This window comes from Hoplias malabaricus, chromosome X1 (assembly GCF_029633855.1).
Source record: "Hoplias malabaricus isolate fHopMal1 chromosome X1, fHopMal1.hap1, whole genome shotgun sequence".
NCBI classification, from domain to species: Eukaryota; Metazoa; Chordata; class Actinopteri; order Characiformes; family Erythrinidae; genus Hoplias; species Hoplias malabaricus.
This window is the reverse complement of record NC_089818.1, coordinates 806,303-819,870: the sequence shown is the minus strand read 5'-3', so window position 1 is coordinate 819,870 and position 13,568 is coordinate 806,303. Positions and strand designations below refer to the sequence as shown.

The 13,568-nt window shown below is 41.0% G+C and overlaps 2 protein-coding genes across 2 annotated transcripts; both read left to right on the top strand.

The window, feature by feature from the left end:
- The first annotated feature begins 771 nt into the window (after positions 1-771).
- Positions 772-5,441, top strand: LOC136675875 (calcium homeostasis modulator protein 5-like). The gene is made up of 2 exons (XM_066652668.1): positions 772-1,586; positions 3,663-5,441. Exons 1-2 carry the CDS (start codon positions 1,017-1,019, stop codon positions 4,041-4,043), a joined length of 951 nt encoding a protein of 316 aa, XP_066508765.1. The 5' UTR covers positions 772-1,016; the 3' UTR covers positions 4,044-5,441.
- A 2,089-nt stretch (positions 5,442-7,530) lies between these two features.
- Positions 7,531-12,493, top strand: LOC136675901 (RWD domain-containing protein 1-like). Its single transcript, XM_066652701.1, has 7 exons — positions 7,531-7,741; positions 8,347-8,412; positions 8,851-8,981; positions 10,651-10,794; positions 11,411-11,543; positions 11,680-11,742; positions 12,217-12,493. The coding sequence occupies exons 1-7, from the start codon at positions 7,669-7,671 to the stop codon at positions 12,327-12,329; spliced, it is 723 nt and encodes a 240-aa protein (XP_066508798.1). The 5' UTR covers positions 7,531-7,668; the 3' UTR covers positions 12,330-12,493.
- The last annotated feature ends 1,075 nt before the right edge of the window (positions 12,494-13,568 follow it).

Here is a 13,568-nt window from a genome sequence, read left to right as displayed (position 1 = left end):
GTTTTATACAAAAATCTGAATCTTAGTAAGTTATTGTTAATTTACAAAATAAACAAATGTTTACAGATTTTTAGTTTTTATACTAAAATAAACGTTGCTATATAATTATTATTATTTATTTATTTTTAATTAACAACATTTATTCAGTGTTTTTTCATAATACCAAGAATATTGTTATTGATACCAAACACAGTGAAATATTGTGATACTATTTTAGGGCCATATCGCCCACCTCTAATAGACGCTTCGTGGACACGAGACAGTACTGTGTGTATTACCTTTAGCGGAAAGCATGAGATATTACGTGACACTCTGGAGCAGCTGATGATCCTAAGGTCACCACACCCAAAGCCAAGTATCAGCTGAAGTTCTCCTGCACTGTAAGAAGGCTTTCTTCTGAGTAATTCAGGCTCATTTTTAATGCACAGTGTAAACAGCAGCTGGTATATTCAAATCTGGTTACACTAGGTCTGATTATTAGGTCAGCAACATGATTCAGTACTTCAGAACTAAATAAACCACACCCACAACTGTTCATATGACAACACAAAACAAAGGCAATGCATCACAATGGCATTTAGAACAGTGACAGTGACAGTGACAGTTTGACTCTTAAGAAGTAGTTAAAGGGTGAACCCTCTCATTTGCCACACATTACAGAAGTGTGTGTTACCTCCCTGTGCAGGGCTTTGTGGTATTTATTTCACATCTGCTCTGGCAGGAAGTGTCTAAGCTGAAACCAGATGAGCCAGTCTGTGGCACGGGGGGGAGGAGGCAGGACGGACAAAGAAAGGGTGGAGTTAGCTGGAAGTCAAAAGTGAGAGAGAGAGGGATTTCTGCGGAGACAAAAAGTGGAGAGGAGACTGTAGAGAATGAAGTAAACAAAGAAGAAGTTGAGGAAAATCAGAGTTTCTGCAAGGTTCCGGCCTGAAGAAGTGTGAACTGAGAGATTGCATTAGAAAGTCAACAGAGAGTCGCGGGCAGTTTCTTCATCTGAGAGTTTTTGAGCAGTTTTGATGTTCTTGGCACCTTTAAAGCCTACGATGGATTCCTTCAGCACTGTAGTGCGTTTTCTGACCAATCAGAAGACCACCATTGGGTATGGAGTCATGGCCATTGCCACTATAGGCAGCGAAAGGATTTTTTCCCTCTTTTCCTTCCAGTGTCCGTGTAACCCAGACCAGAATTTCTCCTATGGCCTCTTGTACATGTTGGGGCCTGCTGTGGTGTTGTTGACCGTGGGTTTGTTTCTCAGCACAGCCTTGTGGCGCCTCTGTACCGGCTGCTGTCTAAACCCTACGAAGCTCTGCCCCAGGGGAAACTGTATTGGCTGTGCCTCCATCCTCCTTAAGGTTGTGGTTGGAGCTTTGGTGGCTCCGATAATGTGGCTGAGCGTGGCTCTTCTAAACGGGACCTTTTATGAGTGTGCGGTCAGTGGACTGGAAGATCCGTTTATCATCAATCTCTTCTGCAAGAACAGGACCGGCTCGTGTAGAACGCAACTTGCCAAAGTGCCGTGCAAAACATCCAACTTACCTGTGGCTGAGACTATTGACCTTCTGCTGATGCTCAGGGCTCAGTCTCAGGTGAGTAGCACACACACACACACACACACACACACACACACACACACTCACACATACACGGAAGAAGGAAATGTCACGGTTGGGACAAAAACCATAAACAATCCAACGTCAAATTTGCCTACTTCTCTGGATGGGCATGGCCCTCTCTCCAATCATCTCTCTGTTTGTGGTGCTAGCCAGCACAGGGGTCTGTCAGCTGATGTGACAGGTCTGGGCATTTAGACGCCCTCCTGAGGCTGGTGGCGCTGTGTGTGACTGGCGGAGATGACGGGTGAAACTGAAAATGATGAATGACCGAGGAGAAAAAAAAAACAACCAAAACAAAACAATTTTTTAATGTATTTTCTGTCTTTTTTAAAGTTACCATTCCCCTCTATATCATGATTGGCACTGGACATTGTGACCTTAGGCTCATGTACAGCTGCTTAAGGGAATTCTATTCAGTTACAAGAACCTTAAAGACAATGTTTATATTTTAACCCAACACACTTTTCATAAAATTCAGAGAATGGTTCTTCACTGTTTGCCGCTCTCACGTCTGTTTGTGCTGGAGAAGGTCTGTGTTTGTACACAGCTGGTGCATGTGGGTAAAAGAGATCCAAACAGACTCTTGTTCCGCTGGCACTTCTACATTGCGTTTCACGTAATAGAGTGTGGACAGATAATCACTAATACAGAGGAAACCCCGATTTCCTGTTGAGCTTTTACCAGAAAAACCTGTAGCTCTAAAGATTTCACACTTTCTGACCCAGTGGAGTCTTGATGCTCAAAATGTAACTACATTAATCTCAAAATATCATGATGATATTCTTAAAGTCTTGAATTCTATTTAATAATGGCACTAAAATGTCTTTGTTTAAATGCATGTTCGTTGAAAAGTACATTTTTTTTATTTATAGTTTTTTTTTAATCTTACTCATCAAATTCAAACAAAAAAATTATTTTAATTAATTAAAAATACTGGTGGCACAGTGGAGCAGCAGGTAGTGTCTCTGTCACAGCTACAGGTTCTGGAGGTTGTGGGTGTGGTGTGTTCTCCCTGTGTCTGCGTGGGTTTCCTCCGGGTGACTGTCTGTGAGGAGTGTGGTGTGTTCTCTCTGTGTCTGCGTGGGTTTCCTCCGGGTGACTGTCTGTGAGGAGTGTGGTGTGTTCTCCCTGTGTCTCTGTGGGTTTCCTCCAGGTGACTGTCTGTGAGGAGTGTGGTGTGTTCTCCCTGTGTCTGTGTAGGTTTCCTCCAGGTGACTGTCTGTGAGGAGTGTGGTGTGTTCTCTCTGTGTCTGCGTGGGTTTCCTCCGAGTGACTGTCTGTGAGGAGTGTGGTGTGTTTTCCCTGTGTCTGCGTGGGTTTCCTCCGAGTGACTGTCTTTGAGGAGTGTGGTGTGTTCTCCCTGTGTCTGCGTGGGTGTCCTCCGGGTGACTGTCTGTGAGGAGTGTGGTGTGTTCTCCCTGTGTCTCTGTGGGTTTCCTCCAGGTGACTGTCTGTGAGGAGTGTGGTGTGTTCTCCCTGTGTCTGTGTGGGTTTCCTCCAGGTGACTGTCTGTGAGGAGTGTGGTGTGTTCTCTCTGTGTCTGCGTGGGTTTCCTCCGAGTGACTGTCTGTGAGGAGTGTGGTGTGTTTTCCCTGTGTCTGCGTGGGTTTCCTCCGGGTGACTGTCTGTGAGGAGTGTGGTGTGTTCTCTCTGTGTCTGCGTGGGTTTCCTCCGGGTGACTGTCTGTGAGGAGTGTGGTGAGTTCTCCCTGTGTCTGCGTGGGTTTCCTCCGGGTGACTGTCTGTGAGGAGTGTGGTGAGTTCTCCCTGTGTCTCCGTGGGTTTCCTCCAGGTGACTGTTAGTGATGAGTGTGGTGTGTTCTCCCTGTGTCTGTGTGGGTTTCCTCTGAGTGTCTGTCTGTGAGGAGTGTGGTGTTTTCTCCGTGGTTAAGCGTTATAGACAATGAGTGAATGAATGAATAATTAAGGTTCACACATAAGGCTCTAAATGTCTGGATTAGTAATATAGTACATAAACAAGCTCAATGTGATTTTCTAACATAATAATACCTAATAAATCTACAGTAAATATGTATGTATTTGTGTCCAGATCCTGGGCTGGGTTCTCATTATAAGTGCGGTTCTGGCCGGCCTGATCGGGACATGCTACAAGAACTGTCGCTCTCAGGTGAGCTACCTGCAGCTGACCTTCTGGAAGGTGTACATGCAGAAGGAGAAAGAGAAGTTCGACAGTTTCGCCGATGATTACGCCACCCGACTGGCCGAGAGGAACATGAAGGCCTTCTTTAACAATCAGGACCCGGAGGCCTTTCCATTCCCCAATCACACCGCATGGGAAGAGATCTCATCCATTTACACTTACAGCCACAGCGACCAGTGCTACAGCACACTGCAGAGATACGTGGAGTCTCCGGACAGGGACTACACCTCGGAGAAAACCCCGCTTCAGATGGAGTACACACTGGACTAGAGACCAGGGCATGGAACACTAGGATTACCTTCTCCTTTTTTTTGTTTTTGCTTTTTTGAATCAGCTTTTCATTTAAGTTACATTTCCAATGACAAAGACATGGAAATACAGCTAACAGACTTTTAAACAACCACTTTGCCACCCATCTAAACCAATATAATATTTTCCATAAGGTCCAAACGTCTATATACTGAGTTTAACATGCATCCTTAAAATATTTAGAAGATATATATCACACACACACATAGCCAGAGAAATACTAATAGTCGAATTAATGATGATTACTAATGATTAGTATCTTAACAGTCCGTGTATGATATGATCAACATCAATTCAGATTAAACCTTTACAGGACACACATTCTAACACATTTCCAGCTCAGCGTCTTAATAAAACATCTGTGACATGCTTTGCTCAAAGACTACAAGGATCAAACAAAACAGCAGGGTTCTCCCCCTGTACAATCAGCCCTTTCAGAACGGCCGGATTCGGCGACTGTTCCTTTAAATGAGAATGAGCCACAGCTCAGTTCAGCACGAGATCCCGGGAGTGAAGAGCGAGGAAAAGCTCTGGTTTTAACTAATTTTACCCAGTTCTTCCTTCATCTTTCACATTTCGCTTCGTACACTATTTGTTCTTAACTTGCTGTGTCTGTTTTACGTCTCTAAACCTCATCTTTGCTCTCACATAAGCTCAGAACGTTTCATTTTACCCCATGTTTTCTGACACAGGCAGCCCACAGAACTGACTGGTGTGTGATTTGGTAAGCTCCAGATCCCCAAATAAATGTGTACACGAACTGAATGAGTCATTTCTTTCACGTCTCCTTTAAAGATAAAGCTGAAGCAACAGCCCATTCGTTTCATTATAATTGTTTTCAGAGTCTGTGGGCTTTTTATTTATTTTTTTGGTCTCTTACGTTCAGGAAATCATTTTAAAATCCTGCTCTCCAGGAATCAGCTACAAACTACAGATTCTGTACAAAGAGTTTAGTTTGAAAACAGAGAACCGTTCCTTTAAAGTGACTAAACTCTTCAAGCCGAGACATGCACCGGTTTCTCAGCGATGAATCAAAGTGGTGTGATGTCAGAGCATGTGATGAAAGTTTCTGTGCGCACTTCTACTGAGTGCTTTATATCTTTTATTTGATATTTAACACTTAAACGAGCTGTCTGTGTTTATTTAAAATTGATTTGAACTGGGGGTTTAAGAACAAGCAGATCCTTGTAGTTGTAGTTGTTGTTGTTGTTGTTGTTGTTTTATCAGCACTGAGATGTTTCTGTACTCAGGAACGCACAAGCCAAAGAAATGTCTGTCCGTCTGATAAAGGTCAATGAGTGTCTGTTACTGTACAGTGTTTTAGACATTATCTACTTACCACATACTAATAAATATAAACACTGCTTGAGTGAATAATAATGAAGTGATAGCTGTGGTTTTTAAGGTCAAATGCATACACAGTGTGCATAGTTTCTGTAAAAAAAGCATTACCAATTGAATGAGCAGCTACACACACTGGAAATTTTGCGTTTCAGAAATAATCATCCAAAATCACTACCTGATTATTGCTGAAGTGGCTGTATGCCATCAAATACTTCACAGAATGTTCCATCTTTTCTGAAGCATTCTCAGAGCAGTAGAGACTATATACTGCTTTAAAGGGGGACAAACCACCAGTTAATACACTTCCCTTTAGATGAAATGCTGGGGGGAAAGGTGTCTACAAACCTCTGGACACGGACTTAGTGATCTGTAGATAAGAGGAGTCAAGTAAACGTAAGTAATTCATCAGAGTCACGCCTTGCTGTCATGTTGTGGCTCTTCGTAATGAGAAAACAACTTGCTTCACACCTTCATCAAGAAGTACATCTTCATTCAGGAAGCCAGCAGATGGTTTATCGCCACAAAAAGGAAGGAAACTGCGGGCACAGGTTTCGATCAAACTAAACAAGACTCATGCATTAAGAGCTTCCTCTTAACCATGTATCAGTGAGTAAAACACTCTTAAATCTAGTCCAACACATCTACCAGAGATTCATGTACTGATGTTGAAATGAGAATATTATTTGAGTATTTAGGGTTTTTCTAATCGTTTTTTACTTCTAGACATACTTTTCTAACTATGTTGGCAGATCATTATGATTTCTCTACCTCTAGTACGTTCAGATCATTCATTCAATTATTCATTGTAAGCGTTTATCCAACTAGAGCCTAGGCGGGAACGGGTGACACACACTCACACACTCTCTTCAGATCATTTCACTTGATAAATAAGCTTAAACAGTAGGTTACATAATGTCAGATAAGTAATAACATGCTAATAATACTCGCTGTTTAAAACATTCATTCAAAATAAATGTAGGTGTGGGGACGACTATCAGTGCATGATAACGACTCTGTAATATGCGTAATTACAAATTACAAATAAATAAAGTTTTCCATGCCTTATTAAGTCATTCCTTCATTTATTTTGAAAGGATGACATCAGCATGGTCCAGATACAACGACCTCAGTAACTGAAATATCACATATGTCGACTAGCTTAAAATAATTTTACATGCCATGACCTCATTTTTTTGTTTTGCAACCAATCACTAAACCACTGTTTATAAGTGTTATTAACTATTTATTTAAAAACCCCACCATTTTAAAGACACCCCATCCCCGCAAAAACAAACAAACAAACAAACAAACGGTGGAACAGCAGGTGGTGTCGCTGTCACACAGCTCCTAAAAAATGTGGGTTCAAGTCCTGCTCTGGGTGTCTGTCTGTGAGGAGTTGGAGTGTTCTCTCTGTGTCTGAGTGGGTTTCCTCCCACCGTCTGAAAACACGTTTGTAGGGGGATTGGTGACTCAAAAGTGTCCATAGGTGTGAGTGTGACCTTCTGTGCAACTAGCTTGCTAACTTTCAGCTATGTATCTATAGAATAGTGAGAATACAAAAGTGAACATTACATTCTTTTTTTTTTTATTAAAAGGCAGCAGGGTGGACTCATTGTTGTGTTTAAATGTGACTGTCTGCTCCAAATCCAATCCACTCTCCATGGGAACAAATAAGCAGACAGTCACACAGATTAACAGCCCTTTCTAGAAATTCAGGTAAATTCTACATAGGGAACTGATTAAATGACTCACAAACCCCATATTTTTGTCGGTCATTGACACCTGATTTGTTTAATGAACTTGAGGTAATATTAAATAATTTAATCTATTATTTTTTTTTTTTAATATAAAATCAGTTCAAATCAGTTCAAAAATGTCTATTGTCTGTATAAAATGTAATGTCAGTAATAATAATAATTATATATTTTTTTCATTTGATTTGTTGATTGTTACCGATATTTAAATAATATTTCAAAAGTTAAACCAAAAATGTTCACAGAAATATGACCTACTCTACGTGAGCTTGTCTGAAACGTCTTCATTTCTTCAGGAACAGAGATCGTGAGAGCAATGCTCAAGTGCACACTTCATCTGAGTTAGTACACGTACTTATTGGAACACACTTTCAAATCCAGACGTGAGTAGCTGATGCAAAATATCATCGATTGAATCCACTCCTAGCCCAGGCACATTCTTGTCCGTGTTCAAACCGCAGCCGGTTGATGGGAAACAGCAAAATAAAATGACGGATTACGCAGAGGAGCAGCGAAACGAACTCGAGGCGATAGAGTCCATTTATCCAGACTCTTTTACAGGTAGAGATGAACACTTAATGTCTTATTGTTAGCTTACCTTCCCTTCTAAAGCGCCCTTAAACAGCTTGGGCTTGTTCTGTCTACATTATTTACATTTAAATGTATTAATGCTGGAATATGCCTTAACATAGATCAAGGGAGTATTAAGACATCTATTAGACGAGGGCGTGTGCTGAAGGTTTTCTTTTAAACAGCTTTGTTAAACGAAGTAACTTAGCTAACAGTCCTGAAGTCGTTGGGGTGTACCAAATGGCAACATGCTCCCTACAAAGCGCACTACGAAGGTCATGGGGTAATATATTCTGCACCCAAAAGAGGCTTTAAAAGCCTAAAATCTTTAAAGTAGTTTATTCCTAGCAGAAAGTGTTCTGTAGTTTAATTGTAAAAGCAAAACAAAGGCTTACGTTCTTTAGCTAAATAGTGCACTACTGAGTGATCGTGGCGCCATTTGGAACACAGTCGTTGAGAGTACTCACACGTTGGCCTGGAAGCCAGTTAAGCGGCTAAGTACTTTGCTTATTAATATGTAATAATACATTTGAGTGCGAAAGAGCCTATTTTGCGATATGTTCGTAATTAATTCGTTAATCCTTCTGTTTTTACAGTGCTTTCAGAAGATCCCACAAGCTTCACAATCACAGTTAATTCAGATGCGGGAGAAAACGATGAGAGTAAGGATCAGTTTTAAATAAATGTATAATTTTTTAAGGTGCAATTAGTAACATTTGTGTCAAAAACGTATAACTATAATACACCTTTTCAGTGTTGGACACAATTCAATTGGCTACACACACACACACACACACACACACACACTGAATGTCGCCATGCCCAATGCCAGGTGTTGGCCAGAGGGGTAGAAACCCCCAGCTCTGGACTATGGAGCATCCAGTATGCCTAGGTTTGCTTTGGTGTGCCATTAATAAGTCTCCAACATCAAGACCTGGCCTCACTTAAGTTTATGTGGCTTAGTGCCATCAAACCCTCACAGGAGCTAATCTAAAGCTTTCCCATAAAACCATAAAACTAGAGACTAATCAAAACAAATAGTCTGTTTCATCAATGAAGAGTCTCCCACCCTTCTCTCTCTCTCTCTCTCTCTCTCTCAGCTGTTCAGGTAACGTTAAAGTTCACGTACGTGGAAAATTACCCAGATGAACCTCCTCTATGGGAAATCCAAGCTCATGAAAACCTTGAGGATTTGGACACAGAGGACATCCTCACGCTGCTGCAGCAACAGGTTGAATTTAGAGGAGTTTTATGTCTTTTTATTTATGTGTTTATGTCATATATAAACAAATAATTTACGCAGGGGGTCTTACTACAAACCGGATTCCAAAAAAGGTGGGACACTAAACAAATTGTGAATAAAAACTGAATGCAATGATGAGGAGGTGCCAACTTCTAATATTTTATTCAGAATAGAACACAAACCACAGATCAAAAGTTTAAACTGAGAATGTATCATTTTAAGGGAAAAATATGTTGTTTCAAAATTTCATGGCACCAACAAATCCCAAAAAAGTTTGGACAAGGCCATTTTTTACCACTGTGTGGCATCCCCCCTTCTTCTTACAACACTCAACAGACGTCTGGGGACAGAGGAGACCAGTTTCTCAAGTTTAGAAATAGGAATGCTCTCCCATTCATGTCTAGTACAGGCCTCTAACTGTTCAATCATCTTGGGCCTTCTTTGTCGCACCTTCCTCTTTATGAGGCGCCAAATGTTCTCTACAGGTGAAAGATCTGGACTGCAGGCTGCCATTTCAGTCCCCGGATCCTTCTCCTACGTAGCCATGATGTTGTGATGGCTGCAGAATGTGGTCTGGCATTATCTTGTTGAAAAATGCAGGGTCTTCCCTGAAAGAGATGACGTCTAGATGGGAGCGTATGTTGTTCTAGAACCTGAACATAGTTCTCTGCATTAATGGTGCCTTTCCAGACATGCAAGCTGCCCATGCCACAAACCTCTTTGCACTGTAGAGTTTCAGCTGGCGACGGCAGATGGCACGGTGGATTGTGTTCACTGACAATGCTTTCTGGAAGTATTCCTGAGCCCATTCTGTTATTTCCTTGACAGTGGCGTTCCTGTTTGAGGTGCAGTGACGTTTAAGGGCCCGGAGATCACGAGCATCCAGTAGAGTTTTACGGCCTTGACCCTTACGCACAGCAATTGTTCCAGATTCTCTGAATCTTTTGATGATGTTATGCACGGTTGATGATGATAACTTAAAAGTCTTTGCTATTTTACGCTGGGTAACACCATTCTGGTATCGCTGCACTATCTTTCTGCCCAACAATGGTGGAATTGGTGATCCTCTTACCATCTTGGCTTCAGAGAGACACTGACACTCTGAGAAGCTCTTTTTATACCCAATCATGTTGTCAATTGACCTAATTAGTGTTAATTGGTCTTCCAGCTGTTCGTTATATGCTCAATTTCCTTTTTCCAGCCACTTATTGCTACTTGTCCCAACTTTTTTGGGATTTGTTGACACTGTGAAATTTTGAATCAACATATTTTTCCTTTAAAATGTTACATTTTCTCAGATTAAACGTTTGATCTGTCATCTATGTTCTATTACGAATAAAATACTGACATTTGCCGTCTCCACATCATTGCATTCAGTTTTTATTCACAATTTGTTTAGTGTCCCAACTTTTTTGGAATCCGGTTTGTATATTTTCCTGTTATACATGCTCCTATTTCTTTAAGAGATGTTTGGAAAATCTTAGAATTTAAAATGAAGAAATCCACACGTTTGCACTCGTGTAGATCATAATCTTAACTTAATCATGTGTATTTGCTAAATTAGTATAAGGCTTGTAAGGGAAGTTGTTTCATTACATTCATTATAAATGCCCTGAGGTGTGTGTTTGTGTGTGTGTGTGTGTGTGTGTGTGTTTAGGCAGAGGAGAACCTAGGCATGGTGATGATCTTCACTCTGGTGACGGCGGTGCAGGAGAAACTGAATGAAATTATCGATCAGATAAAGAGTAGAAGAGAAGAGGAGAAGCAGAGGAAAGAGAGGGAGGCAGAAGAGGCAGAGAAGGTAATTACTGGTTATGGATGACACAATGAACGAGTATAAAAACAGCAGCATTATATTCGACTTGGTTTTTAATAATGATACATGTTTTTGTTTCTAAAAAATTACTTTAAACGGAGCCTGAAATTTTGGTCTGATCTCAGATTTGGTCTAAGTTTAATTTAAAGGCCATATACATGTCAGTATTTGTCAAAGAATATATTTACATCAGCTGTTAAATCTATTTTAAGAAATAGTAAATTATTTAAAGCAACTCTGTGTATTATTGTCACCTTAAAATGACAGCTTCAGAATAATCCAGATGCTTCACTGAGCTGTAATAGCCTCTGTCGTTGCTATTCTAGGCTCAGTACTTCAGAAACTGCACTATGTAACTTTGGAAGGAGGGTAGAAAACCTCCTTGAATTCATGCCAGTGCTTTAAAAATAAATGACTGTCTACAACTGCAGGGGGAGCAACAGGAGCAAAAATGGCATATCTTACTTAGAGTTGCTTTAAGTGATTATTACATCAGAGAATGAATTGTCATCTGTTGTTTCATCTGTAATTAAAAACAACTGTTAGATAAAACTAACTGCTCAAAGTTAATTCATGTTCTTTATTTTAATGTCCCCTCCAGCAAGCTTTCCAGGGCACTGTGGTGACGATCGAGAACTTCCTGTCATGGAAGGCAAAATTCGAGCAGGATATGGCCGAACTGAAGAGTAAAAAACAGAAGGAGGAGGAACAGTCAGGAAAAAATAAACTCACAGGTAGTCACCTACTTTAAACCCTCCTCCAGCAGTGGAACAGTGTTCTCTGGAGGGACGGAGCTCCATCAAGTATTTTGCCTGTGTCTAGTGCTGTGTTTAAGGAGAAAGGAGCTGAACGTTTTCCTCTTTGTTACAGGAAAGCAGCTGTTTGAAACAGATCATAACCTCGACACATCAGACATCCAGTTCCTGGAGGATGGTGAGTGATATTAATGATGATGAGTGGTGTCCAAATAGTATTTCTCATTAAAACAGCAGTCTTTTTTTTTTTCCCATGATTCTTCTTCTTATTTCCTGGTGCATTAAAGGAACACTAGGTAAGATTTGGGTTTTTTGCTACTGGGGTGTAATTCATTTTTACAGCACTGCACTGAAATCAATGGGGAGGGGGAGGGAAGGGATGTGGTTTCCGACCCTGCTACCAAAGTTTCATAGTGCAGTTTCTGCAGTGCTGAGCCCTTAGTGGTGGCAACAGAGCCTCTGATATCCTTATTGCAGGCCAGTGAAGTATATCAATAATTTTGAAGCTGTAATTACATGGTACAAAAATTACATAGTGTTCCTTTAAGGGAATAAATAGCATTTTGAATATTTCAAAATATTGATGGTTGATAGTGAAAGTTACTCATTGCACCTTTAAGAGCGCTTACGGACTGTGGTTCTCCTCCTGCAGGTGGGAACAGTGTTGAAGTGGACGAGTCTCTGTTCCAGGACATAGACGATTTAGACCTGGATGAAGATGACCCTGACTTTGACCCTCTGGATCTGGGCAGCGATGAGGACTAAAGTGAAGAATGAATCTGATTTTCTGCCTTAGTTTGGACACTAATGACCCTTCGGACGGGAGAAAAAAAACAAACTGTTTCTCCAGGAGGCGGGACGCCGCGTATTTTACTTAAAAACTGTTAAAACACGATCATTTCAGCCCTTCTGCCATTAAACACCTTCAGTTCCCAGCTGTGTGTCAGTATTTATGTTTTATCTGTTCTTTCTTTTTGGTTATTAACAGAAAACTTTAATTTATCTGAGAATATTTGTCTGAGGAGGTTGTGTGTGTGTGTGTGTGTGTGTGTGTGTCTGTGTTTGTGTGGGGTGGGGGGTTTCATCCAAGTGCTTCAGTTTCTTCCTATATCCCAGAAACAAGTGTTGGTAGGAGGATGGGCTGTGGGAGAATGTCCATAGGTGTGGGTGTGGGTGTGTGGGTGTGGGTGTGTGTGTGTTAGTGACTCTTGATCCACTGGGATCCTGATCAGGACGAATCACTAAAAAAAGATTAATGAATGAGGAATTAATTAATAATTAGTGTTGTCAGAAATGTATCTCTGGCAGAAATATTTCATTGTATTTTATTGTGAACTTCTGCCATTGTTACCCTGGGCTCAGTGCTGCAGAAACAGCACTATGTAACTGTTGGAAGATGGTAGGTAACCACCACCCACCCTTGAATTCAGGACAGTGCTATAAAAGTGAATTACACTCTGACTGTAGGGGAAGCTCAGTTCTTCCACATCTTCCCTAATGTTCCTTTAAGTTGAATAAAAATAATTCGGAATACTTGTGCCCTGAGGGATGCGGGATCCGGAATTTCGCAGTGGTGTGTCTTGAGGTTTCTCACACACACGTTTGTGGTGTTCAGTTTATTTCATACTTTTGTTTTACATTTATGATCAATCCGTTCTTTTCAACCTGCCACTTCTTCCAAACATATATCTACATAAAAAATGGATCTAATAATGGTATTTCAAGGGTCTAGATAATGGAAAAAAGCCTTTAAATGTGCTGATGGTTCTTGTATTTATGTCATGGCCATGTAGAAAAACTACCTTTATTTTCCAGCAGAGGGCAGCAGTGATTCAGTTAAGGACAATCATGAGATAAACATTCATCCATCCGTCCATTATCTGTAACCGCTTATCCAATTCAGGGCGGTGGTGGGTCCAGAGCCTACCTGGAATCATTGGGCGCAAGGCGAGAATACACCCTGGAGGGGGCGCCCGTCCTTCACAAGGCAACACACACACTCAC

Bases quoted from the DNA above. Each gene is read 5' to 3' on its own strand.
- LOC136675875 (XM_066652668.1), top strand. From the start codon at position 1,017: ATGTTCTTGGCACCTTTAAAGCCTACGATGGATTCCTTCAGCACTGTA. The intron at 1,587-3,662 runs GTGAGTAGCACA...ATTTGTGTCCAG, and splicing joins TGCTCAGGGCTCAGTCTCAG to ATCCTGGGCTGGGTTCTCAT.
- LOC136675901 (XM_066652701.1), top strand. From the start codon at position 7,669: ATGACGGATTACGCAGAGGAGCAGCGAAACGAACTCGAGGCGATAGAG. The intron at 10,795-11,410 runs GTAATTACTGGT...TGTCCCCTCCAG, and splicing joins AGGCAGAAGAGGCAGAGAAG to CAAGCTTTCCAGGGCACTGT. The intron at 11,544-11,679 runs GTAGTCACCTAC...TCTTTGTTACAG, and splicing joins AGGAAAAAATAAACTCACAG to GAAAGCAGCTGTTTGAAACA.